The following is a 22678-nucleotide window of genomic DNA, read 5'->3' on the forward strand; positions in this document are numbered from 1 at the left end:
GAAAACAGCCAAGATTAGTAATAAAATATTAACAGCCAAACTCTGACCTGTTCAGCTCCAGCGAAGGCGTGGTAGAAGCAGGACACGTAGGTCATGATGGCCTTCTCATCAGGTTTGGGTGTGTTCACAATATCTAAGGACAAAAAAACCAAAATCAAACTGGAGCAGTAACAAATGAGGACAAAATTTAAATTTAAATTGAATTTGACATCTTGATCTTGTATAATCTGCCTATGGAGGCGAGCGCGTCCTACAGACGACGACATTTTTCCCTCGGCTTTTGTTTCAGATTACGCTGCCTCACCTTCAGCGTCGAGCATCTTGGGGATGTCCAGGAACTTCTCGGCCACCTCGAAGGCGGTGTTCAGGTTACCAATGGGGTCGTCCTGCAGACACGCAACAAGTACGACTGTCACAACGCCGCACAGGAAAACACGACCTCTACTTTAGAAATCGACCAAACGATGAGAAACGACATACACAAATATTTGAGGACTTCAGACTTGCTATTCATCCATTCAGAAAAAAAAAAATTTTGTTTTGTAAATTGTAAAATAAATAAATTAAGTTTGCAAGTAGTGATAGTAAATATAAACATGAATGGCTTCATTAAAATTAGTATTATTTTCTAGCTTCAATAACATTGTCACAAGTATAACAGTGGCAACATCATGCCTCCTATTATCACAATTTCCAATACTTTCTTGCTAGACAATAGCAATAACTGCCATTATAGTTGATTTTATTCGTGTAACTGGTGCTCTAATCCATTGTTTCCCAATCTTTCTATATGGAAACTCACTTTTTCAAGATGGCAAACAAACAAAATCACAATATCAAGCCTTACAGGAGCAAATTTCTACATAACATACAGCCAATATCTGTATCATTTTAAATTGGTTTAACAAAGAATTTCTAAGAGGATGTGAAATGTGAATTCATTCAAACTTTGTTTTATGCATTTTATTTGAACCATATCTGCATAAATCTGAAGTAAAAGGTTGGAAAAATTACACAAAATTGTTTGAGGATCACAAAATACTCAAACTCAAAATTTTAAAAGACGATTTTTCAGTTTGAAATACCGAATACTGACTGGTTTGGTCTCATTTTAAGAACCAGTTCAGGTTAAGTCACTGACATATTTATGTGATTAATACTCCAGATGGAAACAACTTTGTTGTTGCAACATTATTTGCTGCAAATTTGTCGACGGCACATTTAACGGCACAGAAAAGGACAGAGGGACGCAGGACTAACACTGAAGACAAGAAAAAAGACAGCAAAGGAAAAAACAAAAAAAAACAGATAAAGGGAACAGGGCACCTTTCTCAGTTTGGAGTAGTCAATAAGGTCAGGTCTGTGTCTGTGGATGAGGGCACACAGAGCCAGGCCATCCTTCCAACTGGGCCGCCGCAAGAGAAAGAGAAAGAGGAGGAAACATAAGTCATTTGATGGGAAATGTGTTAAAAGCCTTAACAGTAGATAAATGGTTGCAGTTTTGAATGAATGCCACAGTGCGGCGCTGCACACCCACCTGATGTGGAAGTTCTGCACGTTGACGTTCCTGTAGGGGGCAGTCTTCCTCTGGCACCACAGCAGCAGACCCTCCTTGGCAGAAGTCTCTGCAGAAGGCAAAAGAAGGAAGAGTAAAAGAGTGAGTGAGTGAGTGAGTGGCATTGTTTTGAGGAGAAGATGGAAAAAGAAGGGATGATGAATATGGCGGAGTGGTTTGTGACGGAGGCAAATTAAGATCATCTCCTGCAGCGGCACAGCAATGATGAATCATCAGAGGTTAGAAGTAGGTCGGCAGTAAAGGGAGTGGAGGTATATCGCGGCAGACGTCACTGACGAGCGGCGACAATAAAGACGGACTGAGTGAAGATGACTTGAAGGTGAGGGTCAGCGGAGTGAAGAGGAAGGTCTGAGGTCTATAAACAGAGATTTATTGTGCCTTGAATGCAATGACGCGAGGTGCAGGTGGAGATCAGGGGAGTGAGTAAGAGCAAGGACTAAAATAACTTCAATAACACAACAAATCACAGTAAAGTGTTTTTGTGGGTTTTTTTTTACCCACATTATTAATGCGCATAAACTGTGACCGACACAATAAATGAGAAATTGGGCCTCCGTTTGTGCTCTTATGACAAGACATGGAGAGTAAAAGTGTGTTTATCAGAGCGCTGCATCTCGCGTGAATCACGAGCGTTCAGATCATGTGGAAGAAACCAAAATAGACTTAAGTGCCATCAGATTCACTAACATCTGCAAACAGCTAAACAGAGTCGCGTTTTCCAGCAGTGACCACGTCACACGTCACACAACGAGAAACTTCTCAGGATCTATGATCTATGTAAAACAACAGTATCATAAAATACTTACTAACTTCACTTCTGATGAATTAACTGGGCGGGAAAAAGGTATATTTTCATGTTTTTGCTAAATTTGACAAGCACAGTAAAAGCATTAAATATGTGTTGAGGCTAAAACTTAGTGTCAAAATAATCCCACTTTAAGTTTGGAAGTCTTAACTTTCCCCAATAGACTAAAAGCAGATGAAAAAAGTGAAAATAACTAAATGTAATTTGGTAAAGAACATTGTTAGTTTGTGTAAACACACACACACCTTCCACAGAAATGTCCTGGATGGCAAAGCGCAGGATGATGGTCCAGATCATACCCAGGGTCATCTTCACATTACCGTCAACGATTTCTGTAAAACACACACACACACACACACGTACGTCAGTGATCAATACGTAAAAGACTCAAATCAGGCCGTTGACTCATGACTCTCTACAAGGTCAGACTTTAATCATGTACCGTTTGAAGGCACTGCAGTCGAGACAAATTGAATTTTCCTCTGCCTGAAGGCTCACAAGACAAAGAACAGAAAAACTTGGCTGCAATTGGTGAATTTTTGTGAGACTTGAATTCTCCTCTAACTAATGTGACTGCGCTCGGCGAGTCTTAATGTTCTCTGTCCAAACAATGGCTTTAACCCTGTTTATCCTTTGAGTTGAAAAACAAAGTGTGATTTACATAGCAATTTGTTGTTCACAGTAACCACTATCTCTGCGAGTCTCACTGTCACTGTATCATTATCCTATTTAAAACAACGACCACGACCAAAGTTTGGCACAACGGAACCTTTGAACGCTCATATTCATTCATTTAGACACTTTTATCGCTGCTTATTTCTGCCTCAGCGACAAAATAACATGCGTTATTTTAATACATGATCACTCGGGGTAAATTGAAACACTTGGACGATGTTCAGTTTCCTTCCGTGTCGCTGTCAGCTCCTTCAAATTCTCCCGACGCTGTGAGCGTCAGTAGCAGATACTATGTGATTGATGGTCTATTAATAAAAGGACAAGTTAGGATGGGCAGCAGAGGGAGGAACAGAAAGAGACGCCGCTCACCCTCGGCACCGATGGACACCAGCTTGACGCCCTTGCTGCAGATGAAGTCCAGGGCTTTGTTCACGTTGGCGATCTTGTGGAAACGCATCTTGCCTTTGTCGGGTTTGGGCAGCCTCTCACCTGGAAGGTGTAGAACAGTATTTAGGAGGGTGGAACTAGGAATGACTTTAATCTATACACATATCCGAAACTACATCAAATCTAAGTATTTTAAGTATTATCCATTCACTCAAAGAACAAATTGTTCAAATTTCTTTACTAGTATAAACATTTATTTCCCCACTCATATAAACCTTTACGTTTAATTTACAGTTCCAACAAAACCCCCACAGCATTTGATCTGTTAATGGGAATCGCTCGACATCACCTATTCTACGACCATAAAGAAGAAATAAACAGCCCACAACATGACAACATGAATTTTGCCGAAATGATTAATTAAAAACATACAATATGTGTGTATGTACCTGATATGACCTCCAGCAGCAGCATGAGTTTGAGGCCATTTCTGAAATCCTCCTCAATGTTCTCGATCTGTGTCCCGGCCTTCCTCAAGTGGGAGTTGCACCAAGCTGTGAAGGTCTGAAGACGGAGATAGAAAGAAAGAGATGATGGAGGTCACACTGTGAGACATCTCTCATTGTGACATTCACAGATACTGACAGCAAGAACCATAACTTCACCTGCCACACACACACACACAGAGTACAGCGTTTCCCTGAAGAGAGCAGAGGGAAAACTGCTTAGCGAGGCCTTTGCTGTCCACTTCACTTAGTGACCTTGTTAATACAGTAGCTGCTGACAGTGAGAGCGCGCACATATACTGTTTGACATTTATGTCAGTGCCACAGCTGCTGTTGATTCTGTACTAAAACTCAAACTGACTCCTGCCTCAAACTGTTAGTTACTTAAGTTTATTCTAGGGCAGCAACTACTCAATTACCCGTCAACCATTTTGCTAATCTATCAATTGATTAGACTGTATTTGTTTATATATAATTATATAATTAAAACAAGCTTGATGATTTTTTTAGCTCTTTAAATGTGTGAATTAATATTTTCTGGTTTCTTTAGTCCATATAACAGAGAAATCATTAAAATAACGAATACTTAAAAGTTTGTGGACACAACACAATACAGTTTCATCGTTAAGTAAGAGCATAAGGACTACAACAGTATGCTAAATCGGCCGCTACGCACTATTATTTTCATTTACAGAAGAGACTGAATGACCTGCAGTTAAAAGTGTATATATGTATGTATATATATATATATATACACTTTTAACTGCAGAGGTCATTCAGTCTCTTCTGTAAATATTATAGGTTATTGTGGTATCTACTTTAGCAACATTTATACCTTTGTACACAAGTTAGATGGAGCTAACAGCAGTAACGGCCCTAAAGTTAGCCAAAAGACGTTGTCAAGAGCAAGGACAAGAATAAAGAAGTGAATAAATCAGAATGCATGTTCTAGAAGTCTTTCACCACACATCTGCTGCATCAACATTGAAACCTATTTGTGTGCAAGTTATATAGAAAGATGGGGGAATGCTAACAACAGGCATCAGCCAGGAAGTGTACAGGGAGATAAAAAGGCTGGTATGAGGTAAATTATTTACTAATCACAATGCATTTTCCACCAGGAAGTTAACCAATTTGTTAACCAAAACACTGGTAACATTAGCTTTAAATGAGCTAATTAAAAACAACAACCAACAGTTTGCAGTTTCCGGATGCAATGAAAACGTACGCGGCACTTCATCAAAACAATTCATGAATAGGTTTTCCCCTTAGCCCTAGAATGTTCTTTCACAACGTTAAGTCTGTTTTCGCATCAGACAGAATCTGTTACGAGTCCAGCGTGTGAGCATTTTGTGCGAGTAGGTTCTACATTTTCCTGAAAAAGCCAGAGATCTCGTTTTTTAAACTAAACTCTTCATTAGTTGATGCTGCTGCTGTCTTGCGTAATGGGCAGAATGCAGACAGTGATGTAAATGGCTCTCAGCCGCTGAGTGCTTGCTTTTCTCCGGGCTGGAAAATTGCCTAATGGAAGCGGTCGTGTACGTCAGTTGAGTCGGTTCCATCAATCCAATCAATCAGTCGCTGTCGAGTGGTTATTTTGAGGAGCTTTTGTTGTGTTTTAGTGTCAAACGTTGGACATGTGCGCGTTCAAACTTGAGTGTGTTTGTGGGCTGCTACTGTGGAGCCAAAACTTTGCCAGGGTTTGGAGTGTGTGGGTGTAGAAGCAGAATCAGTACATGAGCTGAATAACTAACTACAGATGATGGTGTGGGTGGAGGCAGAGACTGAGCACACACACACACACACACAGAGACAGAGAGAATGGGATGTATAAATTTGCAGTGAAACAGGGCTTGTGCTCAGTGGGTGACAGCATTAATTTTACATTACAGCAGAAGACATTAAGCAAGGTAGAGAATGTACATGTCCACGAACAGCATGTGGGTGTGTGGGTGAAACTGCGTGAGCTTCCATGTCTGACATCTGCACTCGAGTATGACGTACATGGTGGACGGAGGAAGCAAAGCACCAGAGACAGACCGACAAGAACATGGTGCAACTCACTGACGGACGGAGGAGAGGAGGGAAAGAAAATCTAATTCTATTTATTTATTTTGCCCTAGACTGAAAATAAAACTTCTATTCAATTTTAGTTTAAGGACAGAAATCAAATTAATAATTTAAAAGTAAAAAGAAGTTTCTTCATTCTGCTCCTTGTGATTGATGAAGGTCGACTGATATGAGCTGTTCTTTTCACAGGAGGCAGATTTACTCCCAATAAGATCATTTCCTCACATATTTCACACACTCATATAGTGAAATTAGATTAAGATGGAGCGAGAGATATGGTGATTCTAATTACTATTATTTCATTTATTAATTTATTTTTGTATTTGTTTCATTTTCTATGCACTCCGGTCAAAATTCCTCAGCTCCGTATAAACAGTAGAACAGTATTTCAAATACCACCAGAGGAAGCTCGCGTACCACTGGTGTTACACGTACCACAGTTTGAGAAACCATGGAGCTATGCTATGCCTGATTCCTCCACCTGACCATATATATAACTGTAATACAAAACGTGCTTCAATTCAACTAACCAGTTAGTGAACAACAGGGAAATGGGTCAGTGAAAAGTATTAATTGGTTTATTGATTAAATAATATGCCACTAACTTTTAAAAAAGCAAACATACACTTATAAAAATAGAACATTCGAAAGGTATGTGTATCTCACAATTTTACACTACTTTTACATGATTTTACATGTATTTTACTCAATAACAACTGTAAATACCAGATCATTCTCAAATAAGGAAGTCATTTCATAAAATATCAACTTTTGCAGTTACATTTAACATTATAACACTTAACAGCAACTACACCATTCTCATGTACTTATATTATGGCTGTTTTTATTTTACACTACTTTATACTAGAATTTTAGGTGAATTTGATTATTTTACACCACTTTGGCATGACTTTACATTAGGTAACTAACAACTGTAATAACTAGATATATTTTTTTAGAAACAGAGTTATTGCGGCTTAACTTTTTAAGCTAAATTAACTTTACTACATGCTACCTTGCTGAGTAATAATAAACAACTAAATTCTATTTTAAGTTAATATAAAGTAATTTTAGCTAAAAGTGTGATGAAGGACTTGTACACTTTTGTATTCAATGTTTGCTATTTTGGTTTAAAAGATCCAAATGGTTCCTCTTCAGCAGTTGGCTAAATTACCCATTGTCATTACTGTTAAAACACTATGATTTTCGATATTTGAAGGCCAAAGAAAAGCGGCTGGTAGAACGACAGAGAGTGGCAGTGGAGTGGAGAAGTGAGAGGAGTGACAGGAATGCCCAGGCTCTGGTGTAATTTGATGTAAGGCTTTAGAGAGAAGACGAGGCCGCCTGTCCGGCCAGCCGATGACCCAGCAGGTGCTCGTCTCCTTTGCCACGCATGACCAAATTTAGACAGACTCCTAATCCAGTGCACAGAGGCCACCAGGCCAAGCCGGAGAGGAGAAGGTGTGTGAAGGAGGCAGAGGAGCTGTAGGAGGAGGAGGAGTGGGGGCTAAATTAAGGAGATGAGGAGGAGGAGAAAAAACTGAGGTGGGAGGGCAAAAAGAGGGCGGTGGCTGAGGCTAAATCGGTTTGCTATGGGACACCACCGGACAGCTGAGAAGGCAGGATTCCTGAGGTGAACTGTAAAGTGTCCAAGACGGACAGAAGAGGAGGAGGAATGGACAGGAGAAAATGACCAGATAAAAAATAATGAACCAGAGAAAGTGTCGGAAACACGAGAAGAGTGAAACATTGCCAACATCAAAGGAGATCGGATCGAAGCTACAGATGGAAAAAGAAATCCTCAAAATCCACAAAAACATTGCATAATCTATTTATCCAAAACTTAGGTCTCTAAATACAACCACACCGTAAAATGAAATGGGTTAATTTAACTTGAAAACTACACTGAGTGCCTTGAAAAGGTTAAATAAATCATTAACTATTAGTCTTAAGCTTAGTTTGAATGCACTTTAGTTTCGGTAAATATACATGCAAGATTGTGGTTGAAAGCCGTTTTCCTTGAGAAACAAATACTAAGATTCATTAAAGTGAGTTTTGAAATGAAGACTTAACATTTTACTATTATTTAAAGCTTAATGGCAAAATTCAAGATTAAAATCTGTTCCATTTGGTTAATTTCCAGACCTCTTGCGGTCCACCTGCAAGTACCCTCATGACCCACACTTTGGGAATCGCTGCTCGAGATGGAGGCATAATCCCAAATTCATTAAACGCGAAGCATATTAAAAAATAATTAAGTGTCATACCTGTGACAGTCAGAGGAGGTATTATTTTTTTACTGCCCTGCCTTTGTACAGCTCTATTATCTCACCCCCTGGGTTAGTTTTAATGCCTGTGGTGATTTACAAAGTCCAGCGGCATGAAGTCACTCTCCAGCCTCCTCTGTCTGTCCACACCTGTCAGTCTAGCCCGGCTCAGCTCGGCTAAGCTCAGACTCTATTTCTTTTACTGGTCCTTCTTGTAAAATGAGGTCACGGTAGACCAGCTGAATGCCTGTCATGACTGTGCCTCCCCAAGGAGGGGGGGAATCAGGGCTGCGGAGCCTCCATACAGCTCACATGCACATGCACACACATGTTCCTGTTCCCATACACATTGAAACAGGCTCCTCATAATGTCAACGAGCTCGACTGTCTGTCAAAAAAGCTGACGCAACCAGGACTGGAATTACTGCTGTCAACCTCAGAGGGGAAACCACGAGCAGGATTTACTTCGTGAACAGACCTGACCCAATCCTGCACTTCAGATTTAGTATGTTATAAGTATGTTTGGGAAAGAGTAAAATGACTTTAAAATAAAAATAAATGGCTTTGGTTTCCATCGTCTTAAAATAAACCTATTTCTACATTCGAAGGTCATAAGGGCAGAATGATCACAGGCTTATAAAAGAAACAAACAACCAGAAAACTAGTGTTTAATAACCAAAAAAAGAGGCTCCACTGAACCAAACTGTGACGCAAGCTGTGTACCAATTTTATCACTTTTGTTGTAAGAAATTTTAAGAAATAATTTAATTAAAAAATAATTAAAACGTATGCAAAATGTCTTTGGAAAAATGCCTGTCACATCTATTTTTTATAAAAAAAAAATATTACTATTGCTATTACAAGTAGAAGTAATAAACTATAATATTAGTACTACATCACTTTTGGTTGGGAAAATGTGTCCTTTGAACTTTGACTAAAACTGAAATAACGGCTGTGAACGTAACATGGAAATAAAAGTATTTGCTTTGGATAATGGTGAATAAAAATGGTTTTAACAAGAATTGCTTAAATATGTTTTATTGGTTCAATCATTTCATAAAAAGAAAACACCCCCTAAATTCGTATTTCCACCTAAAGAAAGTCGGAGTCTTATTTGTTCCACAGTAAATCAGTCGTAATGTTCAACTTTTATCTGCGAACATCATGTCACGTCTAGAACTTATCATACTACGATACTTGAAATTGATACAGTGAAATATTGACATATTTTGCGTGACGATATATCGTTTTAGAGACAAGTATCACATTTTACATAAAATGTTACATTTTGTGGATTAGCATTAAAAAAGATCCAATGACATTTCAGTCCACTAGAGGGTGCCAAGTGCTCACTCTCACGAGAGCTGTTGCGTGAGTGTATCGCAATATATGATTTCACAAATACTCAATATTTTTGCAATATCGTGACAATAACATCGTATTGTGGTGTCTCTGGTGATTCCCACCCCTACCACTGTGCGCAGACACAAAATGGCTTCCACATTGTGCCCTACATTGTGTTAGTCCGACACACACACAGTGAACACAGATGCTCTTTAAATAGTCTTTAAAACGCTTCTTATTTAGATGAAGAATTGTGACTCTAATTTACACCTGACAGATTTGCAGACTGTTCTCTCACTGAGTCGATTTATTTAGAGAACTCTACATTAGCTGACTTCACTAATTTGCACCTTCTGTCAAAAACAGTGGATCTAATTAGGGAAAGTGTTTATCAGCATGGTGACTGATGATTTGTCTTCCAGCACTTGATTCTCTCTCTAGTTTTATGCTCACGTTTTGAGCCCCCCCCCACACCACTACAATCCACACTGTAAAGATGTACAGTATTGACCAACGATGTACAGTATTGAGCAACGCTCCAATCTACATTTTATGTCTGCACTGCAATGCAATTGTATACAGTATTTTCAATGAAAAATAATGCATGAAAAGGGTCATAAAAAAACAAAACAAAAAACACTTTGGGATGAAAAAATATAGTTTTGGTGACTCTAATAACTCTGGTAACTTGTGATAACTGGCAAATTAATAAAAAATAACTTGTCAATGACAATTACTAAAACAATGGCAAATATTGTATATGTTACTGTGTATTAGGATCTTAAAGAAATCATCAACTGTGTGGAGAAAAAGCATCTGTACAGTATGTGATATCGGATGAAAATTAAATCACAGTATTTCATTACATTTGTGACAATATTTCACGGATTTTCAAAATAAAAGTGTAAGTTGATATTAAGTGGTTACCCGCATGTGGTTTGCAGGCCGCAAGTTTGAGACGTCTGGTCTTAGACATTAAGCCCAGACAATACAATGTTAGATTGTGCTGTAAGGCGACTAAAACACCACAGCTGGTATTTGTACAAATTGTGTCTCTAACTACAATATAAAACAGCTATTTATGTCTCAACGACGGTGTAAAAATACTTGACGTGAACGTGATTGACTCGCGTTCCACCTGTCGGCCACAGCCACCTTTGTCACACACCTGTTTGGCAAACGCACACACGGCTGCCACATAAACAAATCACGGGCTCACATGCTCGAGCAGAGTCCACAATAACAGCCGTCACATAGAAACACAGTGTTCTTCTTTTATTTTTAAGGTCACTATGTTTGTGATGCACAAGGACACACACTTTTAAACTTGGACCGAGTTATGATCGTAAACGTGCACATGCAGATAATAGTTTCCAAAGGTAAATCTATAAATACAATGATTATAAATCACACCTAAGAAAATGTAAGCCTGCGTTCAGTATTACAAGGCCCAGTGTAATCTCCCAAACCTGTCCAATTATTTCGGACCACTTCCATTTGCACCAGTCTGCCTGTAGTAGTAAGTGTTAGCACTGACATGAAAGCATCAAACTGTTGATAAACCTGCAGATCTCAATGTCAACAAACCACAAGTGTGTGGAGATTAAAAAGCAATTTTGAACTTGTGCTAAAATTCAACTTTCTGATAAGACTTTCCCTCGTACTTCTTCGGAGAACGCTTACGCATCGCAATAAAATCACGTGAAATAAAAGAGACAATAAAATGAGTTCTTCTGCGCTTGCTCCAAGCACGTTTTATGGCAGTGTTCCAACTCTCAGGATCTTTCAGGAAACGACAAAATGCTCTGTCATCCCAGGACACAACAGCTATCTACCATCTTCACTTTTTATGAATACAGCCGGTGAGGAGACTGGTTCCCTGACATGTTTACCGTATGTTTCCTGGGAATTATGTTAAAGGATTTGAACAGCAAGCAGTATCACGTTGGCTCATCTCTATTGAAAACATCTGATAGGCAGTGGAAGAAACACGGTATAACACGCTGTTCTAATGGAGAAGAAGGGGGAAGGGATTTAATCTACGCAAAAAGATTAAATACGGCCTACACGTAATAAAAACAGCTGACTGTGTATCCACTGAGGAGCTGACACTGTGAGGCAGCAACATTATTTTCATCACCATCAAACCACCGTGTTTGTTTCTGTTTCTGACATCACGGCGTTGCATCAGGGGTCTCTTGTAAACAACAAACGGCTTGAATTCCTCCCCAGCCAATAAAGTGACAGGACGGAGAGAGAGAGAGAGAGGAGGTAAGAGGAGTTACGACACTTGACAGGTGTCGCCGACATTTAGGAGCCGCCCACTGCCGACTCTCCCTCTACCCCCATCCCCTTTGTGGGCTTTAAATATCCGCTCCCTCGTCAAAAAGACTTGGAGCCCTGAACTTGGGTGCCACGGGGACGATTTGGGACAAAGACATAAGAGTTAAAACTCTCATCACCCAAACACACACCTCTAATAACCAACCTGAACTCTTCTGCCCCATGGACTCACCTCTTACCCCCCACATAATCTGTAAAACAACAGGACAGCTACATCGCTAAACTGCTGCAACTGCCACTGAGTTTCCCACTGACAACATCTATCCATAAAAATAATAATGAGAATAATCAATCATTGATTAGTGGCTCAATGAGGTATTTACCCAAATTACCCATCCTTAAACATTTTTAAAAATATATCAAATAAATCAAGCAACCCTTGATATTTTTTTCAACAGACTAATCTATTACTCAATACTTTGTTTAACCTAATACACAAGATGTTTAACGGTTCCAGCTAGAGGTAGATTCAGGCCGTTATTTCCCATTTATTAATTGGCCAATTGTGCTTTTGTTGTTTTGAGATATTTGTTAATTTCACTGCTTTTATCCAAAAGTTTTTTGTTTAGTTTTTTGCCTGTTTCATACATTTAATGTGTAGTTTGTATATTATGTTTTACTGAAAATAGTGTATATAATTGCATTGCAGACATCATTAGCCTAATAGCATAATTGCGTAAAGTCATTTTTTTGGTAATTTTTTTATCTGCCTAACTTAATTCTCCTACCACTGCTGCATCATCCTGCCTTATTCCCTATGTCCTACGTTCAAATATGACTTAGGCAACTATGCTTAGGTTGGATAAAAAAATGTCCAACGTACCTGAAAAAAAGTGTGAGATTACCAAATTTATTCGGCTAACAATTCACCTTAATTCACCTCAAATTACATGGTTGCCTAATCTTATCAGGAAACTGTTAAAGACAAGTGAACAAACAACCAAAGTCATTAAGATTTATTCCTTGGGTATCACCAATATTAATTGCTGCGATATGGACATAACTGTATTGGTCGTCTTCTAGTTCTAGCTACTCAAATACGATGGTTTTACTAAATTTAGATCATATTCAACATGTTAGTTGAAGAAATTAAGCTATTTTAATATTATTCTGTGCTATTTTATTTAAATTGTTACTTTATATAACTGCTGTAGGCACAAAAGGAGGCAAATGAGCCTCACCAAATACACTTAATGGTAAAAGTACAGCATAAACCCTCTATTCAGGTCACTTTGCGGTGTATTCAATTTCAGGTGAGGACAAAAATAAGTAAATTATCATATCAAGTCTAAATCTAGATGACTATTGTGGGAAGTGTTGTCTCAAGTTACATTTTCAGCAGTTTGGCGGTGTGTGTGAATCGTTCCCAACATCATTTTCCTTTTCCTGCCTCGCCGAATGTCTGAAGGATTAATGGGCTACAACCCCAGAGACCCTGCTTACAACACGGCCACCACTGTGCTCCAGAGGAAAGGCCCGAGTACAAACCGACGAGATTTATCTGTGTGTTTGGAGGATAAAAGGCCTAGGACACCTCGACTCGTCAAAGTGTATGTGAGTGCCAGATGCCAGGGAGATACACTGTGAGAGAGAGAACAGGTGCAGCAAGTGGTGAAATATGGCATCCATCGTCCACCCACAGACACTGGGGCTGAGCAATATATGGATATCATATCGTGATAATGTATCTGTGATGACTTTTCCCGGTTTTAAAGGCTGTCGCATTGGTAATCGTCATTTATATTGAATACATTTCTAAAATACACTAAATATTACATGTATTATAATACAAAATACACTGAATGGACAAAATTGTATTTTAAAAAGTCACTTAACACTTTTCAATGTTAACATCCTTATTTTAGGCACGTAATACAGACCACAAACGGTAGATATTTTTAATTTAAAGGGTATTTACAGTGTATTGTCACTCTCCTTTTGATAAGCACAAACATCTCAAAAGAAAACTTTTCATGAGCTCAGCGAAACGACCTGTGTGCAGCTTCATATCCCAATATGTCTTGTATATTGGGATATTACTAGATATAATACGAGTGTAATATTAGGCTTACTTATGAAACATAACATACATACATAATAGGGCTCAAGGATTATTCGACTAATCGACTATAAAATGCATATTTTAGGAATCGATAAATCATTTTGAGGTTTGTTTTTTATAATTTAAACTAACTTTCTAATTTTTCAGCTTCTTACATGTGAATATAATATTTTCTGGTTTCTTAGCTCCATCTAACAAAGAAATCATAAAAACCAAATAATTTAGATTTGTGGGCAAAACAAGACATTTGGGAACATCATGATTTCCAGGTCTGATCAATATTTTCCACATTTTATGGACAAAGCAAGTACTCCATTAATCAAGAAAATAATAATAATAATATGATAATAATCGTTATTTACTAATCCATACTGACAACACCCAGCTGTGCTTACAAACCAGACTTGAGCTAAAACAACCTGCAGCGTTATCGTGTGGGAAAAGTCTGATTTTTCACTCAGCAGCACACGAGCAGGCAAAAACAACACCACACTGGGTGTCACTGCGACCTAAGAAATAACAAACGGGCAAGTGCCGTCATGCGGAGATACCGTCCTGACAATTCTGCGCGACATCATGCCTGAGCCAGGTGCTCCATTTACTTTCCGCACGCAGCTCGAATCCCTGGGCAACTGGAGGGAGAGGATGGCTAACCTGGTTCAGTCAATCACTTGTTGTGACACGGCCATCTGTCTGTCTGCACAGTCACTTTAATTGCCCAGGCTCAGTGTGAGGATACATTGTGTCCCGCTCTGCTCCATTACGCCGACTTGCATTGTGTTCCACTGTGCTACCAGAGTGATGGAGCCAGCTTGAAATGCCAGCCAAACATTTGACAAAGTGCCTCTCCAGCCGTGTGTCTGCGTGTGTGCAGATGTTCCAGGTCACAGTGACACTTTTTGGTCTTCAGAAAAAGCAAAAAATGTTTCATTGACTTGATGTTATGTGAGCTTACAAAGGATTTCAATTGCCTGGCAGTGGTGATATGAAGTATCACCAATAGGCCCCTTTTTAATGGCAGACATTTTGACAGGTCACGGTGGGAGAAGCTCAGGTCAATGAAAGTAATGATGGCTAGTTTCATTTCAGAGTGCATGCTAGGTCACTGTCACACTGTCCTGACGACATGAACTGAACACTGCCATTATCAATGATACAACTAACACGTGTGCAACAACAAGCCCAATTTGTTCTGCCCGTGTGCGACGTGTGACAACTTACTGTTCAGTAATTTTAAATAAAACAATGTCATAGTCCATTTTTAGTGGTTGTTCTTATAAAATAAATACACTTTTTTTATGTTACCTTTCATTTTAGTCGTTAATTATGTTAATGAAGCCGCCTCAACACATGTTTACATTTTTTGTTTGAATATCATTACAAATTTGATTTTCTGAATGAAAGTTTTTGCAATTCCATTGGGTGAAAGAAAAACATCTAAAATCTTAAGTTAAGTTGGCACCTGAGGGAAAAAGTGTGACATTACCAAAATTATTCGGAATTACAATCCACCTTAACTGTCTAAAATGATCTGTATCGAATTACATGGTTGCCTAATCTTATCAGGAAACTTAATATGGACAAGTCATTAAGATTTCTTCCTTGGGCATCCCAAATATCAGATAATCCCCGGAATAATCACTGCAATATTTAGCCAACAGACTCTCAGAACTACGCCGCTTATGTGCCTCAAAACCTTTTCACGTGCATGATGTCACAAAATACAATCCTTTTTCTTGCTGGCAATCAACTGTGACTTCACAACAGGCCAGCAACCTTTGAAGTCATTGTGACTAGCAAGTTTGTATGCATTAACCCCGTTTTCCTGCATATTCTGCACACACTCACACCATCGCTCACATGGACGTGAGCCTTCACCCTGTTTCTTGTTACAAAATTGAACAGATTAATTGAGCGACTGCATGATCGATGGCGGGGGATGGAGGTGAGCACAGGTTCATGGTCGGTGGCGGTGGCAGCATGCAGGCCAGTCTTTTGTCGTTTAATGAGTTCTGGACTCTGAGACTGACGATCAGGGAGATAAATTGGTGCAAGTGGTTGTCGGAGGATTTATGACTGCGGCAGGCCTGAGGAGGAGAACGGGATGTGAGCACTGGGAGGAAGAGGAAAAGGAGAAGGAGGGGGGACTGTGTCTAATTTCAGTAGGTGCAGGTTCTTTCTCTAAAATAAGAGGCAAAAATTTCCAAGCAGATCTGGAGTCAGCTCATTCCGTCTTACCGGGAACCTTGACCATGAGAACCTGCGTATGTTTGAAAGCGATCTAAGTCTGTCTACAGTACAACATGCCACCCAGCCACATTTCTCTGCGTCCATTTGGCCAAAAGAGCAAGTCACCATCAACCACAAAAAGGTCAGACATTTAGTCGGATGATCTTACACCTCTGATTTCATTTTGTTATTTGTAGGTTCTTAGACTGAAGTGACTCCAGATTGACCATGTGACCACTGCCGCGTCATTCAGGAAGTCCACCAGCTTTGGGAGCTGCCGCCCCTAAGGCACGTTAGATTTAACAGCTAATGAACGCCTGTCGCACGCGAAACGCCTCGGGCGATTTAGTGAAAAGACATAAGATTGCATAGCTAGAATAGGTGAAGTCAAAAACGCAGATTATCTGCTCACACTGCAGCTTCTTAAACCATTACAAAGCACATAATGATATCCTCATGACCTCAGACCTATTATAGGAGACCTATCATCTCAGCAGACTCCCAACTGATGACTGCAACTTCTGCTACCACCGAAACTATAAATACCACCGCACACAGCCAACATTCTGCCCCAACATTATGAGCTTATCCAAGGGCAAAAGATGAGTTTGACGTTCAGTTTGTGTCATTACGGCAGGAAGCTTAATGATGCAGCATCCAAGTCCGACATCATTAGGAAGCAGGGGTGATTCTGTAGGTGTTCAGCCGGGCATTAGCTGTGCATCATTTGCCACTGAGGTCATAGGGTTGTTCGCTTGTGGCTTGAAAAAGATAAGTTCCGGATCTCGACCCTGTAGAATAATAAACAAAACCGAGAGGTTTGTAGGTTTGAATAATGAAAAGTTTGGCTTCAGTTAATTGCCAAAGGTGCATGACAGGAACACAACTGTCAAGAGGGTCATTTCCCATGACTAATCCAACCTTTTATTCTATTTGCAGACCCACAGGGTCGCTCTGATCAGATCAAGATGGCCACTCTCTCACAGCCCATCAATCATCATTTCTGCTTTAGCTCGGTAGAATATGACATCGTTGGCGTATCGTGTGTCCGCTTTCGCCGCCTCGACACTCTGCAAGACCTTTTTCCCGTTTCTCAAACCTCGCAGGAAACACGCGGTCTAGCGAATAAAATACACATTGTATGACGGATATGTCACACTCACACATGCCCGCACACAGACACACTCCTCAGCCCTTCTTACGGCCTCCCAGGGCTCCTGCGACTGCACTAAAGCAGTTTATAGAAGCCTCCCTACATGGGCATGGCTTCTGGAATAGCAACTGCTATTTGATCTGACTGCGACTTCTCTCACCTCTCCACTTACGCTCAGCCCTCAAACACATGCGTCTCTATATGTATCGCACACAAAACATATACAGTAGAGAGAACTAATCCCATTATTTATTTATTTTTTAAACAATTCACCTGGAATAAACTGTTTTTGTTTTTATGTTTATACCCCACAAATGAATATCAAAAGTGTTAAAGAGTAAGATTTATTTAGAAAATTGTATAATTGTTATAAAGCATAAAGTATTTTCTTACATGAACAGGAAGGAACAATATGCTGTTTTATTTTTAAGTCCTAACAAAAGATTTATATGCTAACATAAAAGAAAATTCTCTTTTTATTAGTGATCTCATTTGTGGTCCTTCAAAGACTTTTGTCCATGCTCTGCTGGTTCAGTCAGAGAAAATGATGCCGAGAGAAATAGAGATCAGCTCATAAGGGAAACTGTTCCTGCTCTTGGCTTACATGACCGTGAATCATGGGAGGGTATCTAAACCCCCCCCTCACTCAGTTGCATTATGGGACAACAGGCTGTTGTCTGATACTGTTAGAGAATTAATAATCAGTTCAAAAATAACATTAACGGTCACAATTATAACTAGAATTAGGGAAATTGGTGTTTTGTGGAAAATTTCCACTAGGATTTAACAACTTATATTAAAATCATATAATTTCATCCTAAAACATCCATTATTACTTCGCCAATGTACCGATAAATCTAGAGTGCCTGTACGGATGCTGATACATTTACGTTTTCCCCTGTGCACTGTTCACTCACTCAGCTTCTACCGCTTTATCCTCCTGAAATTACCACAATATTTTTCATGTCACAGCATTGTAAATGTAGATATACCTTTTCTTCATTGTATGAAATTAATAAACAGAAAAAAATAACCGTTATATAGGGTGCTTGCATAGAAGTCAGTTGGGGGGGAAATTGATGCAGTGAAATATAGCAAATTCTGTGTGGCAATATTGTACTGCTTTTCACTCACCAAATTCATTTAATTTTCAAATAATGTTACAAATAAACATTAAACTTTTTGTGGATTAGCATAAAAAAAATCAATTAGCATTTCAGTCCACTAGATGGTGCCAAGTGCTCGCTCTCAGTAGAGCTGTTGTGTGGGTATATCGCAATATACGATTTTGCAAATACTCGTACATCCCACTACCATGATAATATCGTAGCAGCTTACTCAGCCAACAGTTTTGGACGTAAGTCGTATCGGGGGATCTTCACGTGTTTGCCAATGTCCAGTAAGATGTTTTAAAGCCAACACTGACATCATGCCAGCAATATCAGATAAGAAAGATCAACTTTCAGTGTTGCATTGATATGCAACATCACATTTTGTCTGTGAAGGGAACATGTCAAATTCATTATCACTGGCCATGTGGTGTCAAATATGACGATTCTCGTCACTTCCTTTCAAAAAACTATACTAAAACACTAGTTAAGCTACGAAGATGAGAAAAGTACAAAAATCATCACTACACCATTTAAGTGATGTGCACTTTTGCACTAACTGTCGGTTTACTGTGAATGTAAAATAAGTACTTCTCTGGGCAGCCTTAATCCATATTCATTATCCAGCGAAGAAGCCACTGTTTACAAAATTGAATTTCCATGATGTTCCCTAAATAGAGCCGACGTGTGTTTGATATTCTCAAAACATCAGGCAGGAGGTTGAATCAATGGCTGCTGTCTGGCTGCTGCACTAAAGGCCGAGTTGTTAAAAGTGCAAAATGACATTAGGTGTAGACAGATTCGACCATGCAGCACATTACGTTAGGTGCAGTGAATAAATATCACCTTACTAAAAAAAAAACTAACTTTGTAACACAACTGAATCTAAAAAGGTCGCTCCTTATATAGAACAGAAAAATATAAAATCAAATAAATATGCTAGTTTGGTGAACGAATCAACGTTTATGAAGAATATCTTCATTAATTAAAACGTGACTTGAGGAAAAACTAAGCATTACGCATCAGTCCCTTTTTCTATACAGTTATTGACATGATATTTAAACAACAATTTAAGATAAATGTGCTTGTGCACATAGGATGCCTGTCAGGTTTTTGTCCAAGTTCAATCTTCAATCTTACTTTGGTGAATATAAGTCAAAGTTGGGACAATTTTGTGATAGTCACAGCGATAAAAAAATACTTCTCAGATACAAATCCAATGTACTACAATAAACAATACTATTTTCAAACTTCCGTGACTATTTGCCAACTTGAATGTGAGCGAGGGCCTAATTTCCTACGCATTTGGTGCATGTGTTTATGGCTTTCCTGTGACTAACACGTCAGCTGAGCATAAAGGACTGTTGATTAAAAAAACCTATGTAATGGTGTATTTATAGGTTATGGTTGCTAGCTTTAGCACTGCTATGCAGTAAAAAGCTGTTAACTTAGCAGCTGAGCTCTTAAACTTGGTATGTTCTTTTTAATGTGTTGAGATTTTCTACTTGTTTTCTTAAATATTTCCAACACTTACTGCGACCACAAAAGCCACAGTACGTGGATGTTTTGTCATTGGCAGAACAAAACGCCACTTTATCTACACATGTTCAGGATTATCGACGTCCCCGCGAGTGCAGTCGTCCACAGAGAGTTAATCTTTAAACAGCCATTGATCCTGTGGCGCTCTCTCTTGTAGATGTGCTTGTGTAAAGCCTCTCCAGTCTGTCGGCTCAGCATCTGCGTGATGCAGACATCAATACGCTTTGGAGCGTTCGTGGAAACATCTGCTTCTGTCCTCAACTGGCCCCGAAACTGCCTGACAAATGCCAGCAAGGCCCCGTCTTATTACGATAGGATTACACTTACTTTGATAAAAGTAATGTGAATGTTGCCAAATCGCATCACTCCATCCCTTCATGTCTAATTCCACCTGACACCCTTCCCTGGATGCAGTATCTGACACGATTATTTTGCCAACTCGTATTAAATTAAATTCCTGCTCCAAAACCGAGCCATGAATCATGGAGCCAGCGATCTATAATACTTATAGAAATATATATATAAGGATATATATACATATATATATATGTACACACCAATGTCAAGATTCAAATGCATACAGACACATGACTATTTCTAATGTCCAGTATCAGATTCGGCATCACAGTGTGTTGACAAACATTTTTACTACTGCGTCAAGTGTCAAGCCGCTTTTTCCACTGAAATTTCAAGGACAGAGGGCAGAACAGGTGGCGCGAGGACTTCCTTTCGTATTCATTACATTTCAAAATGATGCACGGGTTATATTTACAGGCTGATATCAGCCCCTTAGGCTGGATCTTACATGCCGAGAAGAGCAACGGAGTACGATGACCTACTCCCCTGGGAGGTTGAGAGGTGAAGACTAAAGAGAGAGGATGGGGGGGGCTTGGGGTTCTAATTCATCATGTTACTTATAGATGATTGACAGCATAAAAACTTTAAGTGAACGTTAAGAAAAGACATAAATATGACAAGAGAGTTCCAGAGAAAAAGAAAGTGGAAGTGTTTAGCGACAGTGTCGAGAAGAAAGCAAGAGGCGAAGAAGAAGAAGGACAGGGGTGAAGTAAGAGCGGAGCAAGTTGAACAGTATTTTTAGGAAGATGTTTATTTGTGGGTCTGTGAAACCAACCCGGGGTGTATATCTACCAGCCTTGCCATCCCTCTCTCTCTCTCTCTTTCTCTCTCTGTTACCATCTGTTGAGGTCTCTCAGCCTGTCACACTACCTCAGATTCAGGGAAGGTAACATTTGAGTGACAGAACAATTCTGCCAACAACATGCCTGTTAAAAAAAATGACCTGTGATGTAATTCACCACAAAAGTGCAAATTGGATTAGATTAGGGTTAGATTCTGGCATGCTTGTTGCAGCAGCACATTCATAAGATACAACTAAGACACTTGATAGTTGTGCAAATGTATTGGCATGGGTGGGTTTATTTAATATTTTGTTTAAATAAACTTAAACTTAAATAAATAAAAAAAGTCAGATATCAATCAGACGTTTTTGTTATTATTGATCAATTATAGATATATAGCGATAAATTAGACATATTTCATAGAATAACAGCACACACATAACTTGATAATTCAATCAGGTTTAAGACGTTCCAAATATACCGTAATATTAATGTCTGTGTCGCCCAAGTAATGCACAATGTTTACAAAACATGGCTAAAAACAAAAAGAGGCAGGCAAGTAAAAAATACGCAAAAGTGGAGGAACACAAAATTTCAGGAAGGTGCTTTTGCATCATGTTATTATCACATACGTATATCGCAAATATTTTTCCCCTGCTTTCCCAAATTCTACTCAATCAATGACAGCAGTAGAAAAGGAAGCAATTTCATTAATCTCATGTTCTTCTATTGTGTTTTCATGTATAATTCTTGTTTCCGGTTCTTAACAACATCTTAAATTTAACCACACAAAATGAACGCATACACCTCAAGCGTTGGCTTCCGGTTTATTTACTAGGAGCCAACTGATCAAAATACCACTATAAATCATATTTTTATATAATATCATGTGTAATATGCAATATTATTAGTGCTAGCTCAAAAACATAACAAGAAATTAATTCAATTGAATGACAGGTGCGAACATTTGAGCAATTTTTTCACAATTACGCCTTAAATTGTGTCCAGATTAACCTTAATATCATTGATGTTTCTGATTTTTAAATTATATAAAAACAAAGTAGATAACATTGACATCAACTGCAGCTTAAGCTCCTGGAAATCTGTGTTGATGTAGGATGACTCATGAGGTCAACCAACATGGCGGCCATTCAGACACACGTTAAACTTGGCCAGGACAATGCCTAGCAGCCATTTTGAAAAAAGAAAATCGCAGGTGTAAAAATAATGATGATAATAATAATAATACATTGTGAATATTAATCAAATTAATAATAGCTGGGGTCTATTTAGCGTCCCCAGTTTCAAGGTGCATGTTAGCTCACAGTCACGCCGTCCTGATTTACGTAAACGGAACCTAGTTAGTGTGATTAGTATTAGCCGTTTTAGCTTTTCCAACTAAACAATGCGGTTACAGGGTGGTTCATTTCTGGTGATACACTGGCGTTGAAACCTTCAAATGTTGTTTATGTCG

General features: G+C 39.0%; 2 protein-coding genes across 20 annotated transcripts in view; both read right to left on the reverse strand.

The window, feature by feature from the left end:
* The window catches only part of LOC122766468 (calcium/calmodulin-dependent protein kinase type II delta chain), a 557529-nt gene that overhangs the window by 230538 nt on the left and 304313 nt on the right, over nucleotides 1–22678 (reverse strand). The gene's annotated exons all lie outside the window — the stretch shown is intronic.
* Nucleotides 1–22678, reverse strand: part of actn3b (actinin alpha 3b) — a 33401-nt gene that overhangs the window by 9019 nt on the left and 1704 nt on the right. Inside the window, exons 2-8 of the mRNA XM_044021327.1 lie at nucleotides 3893–4007; nucleotides 3426–3545; nucleotides 2627–2713; nucleotides 1538–1625; nucleotides 1327–1405; nucleotides 305–386; nucleotides 48–133 (exon numbers count right to left, since the gene is read on the reverse strand). Coding sequence (XP_043877262.1) covers nucleotides 48–133; nucleotides 305–386; nucleotides 1327–1405; nucleotides 1538–1625; nucleotides 2627–2713; nucleotides 3426–3545; nucleotides 3893–4007 — 657 coding nt within the window. The remainder of the gene's footprint in view (nucleotides 1–47; nucleotides 134–304; nucleotides 387–1326; nucleotides 1406–1537; nucleotides 1626–2626; nucleotides 2714–3425; nucleotides 3546–3892; nucleotides 4008–22678) is intronic.

Source organism: Solea senegalensis, linkage group LG3 (assembly GCF_019176455.1).
Source record: "Solea senegalensis isolate Sse05_10M linkage group LG3, IFAPA_SoseM_1, whole genome shotgun sequence".
Classification (NCBI taxonomy): Eukaryota; Metazoa; Chordata; class Actinopteri; order Pleuronectiformes; family Soleidae; genus Solea; species Solea senegalensis.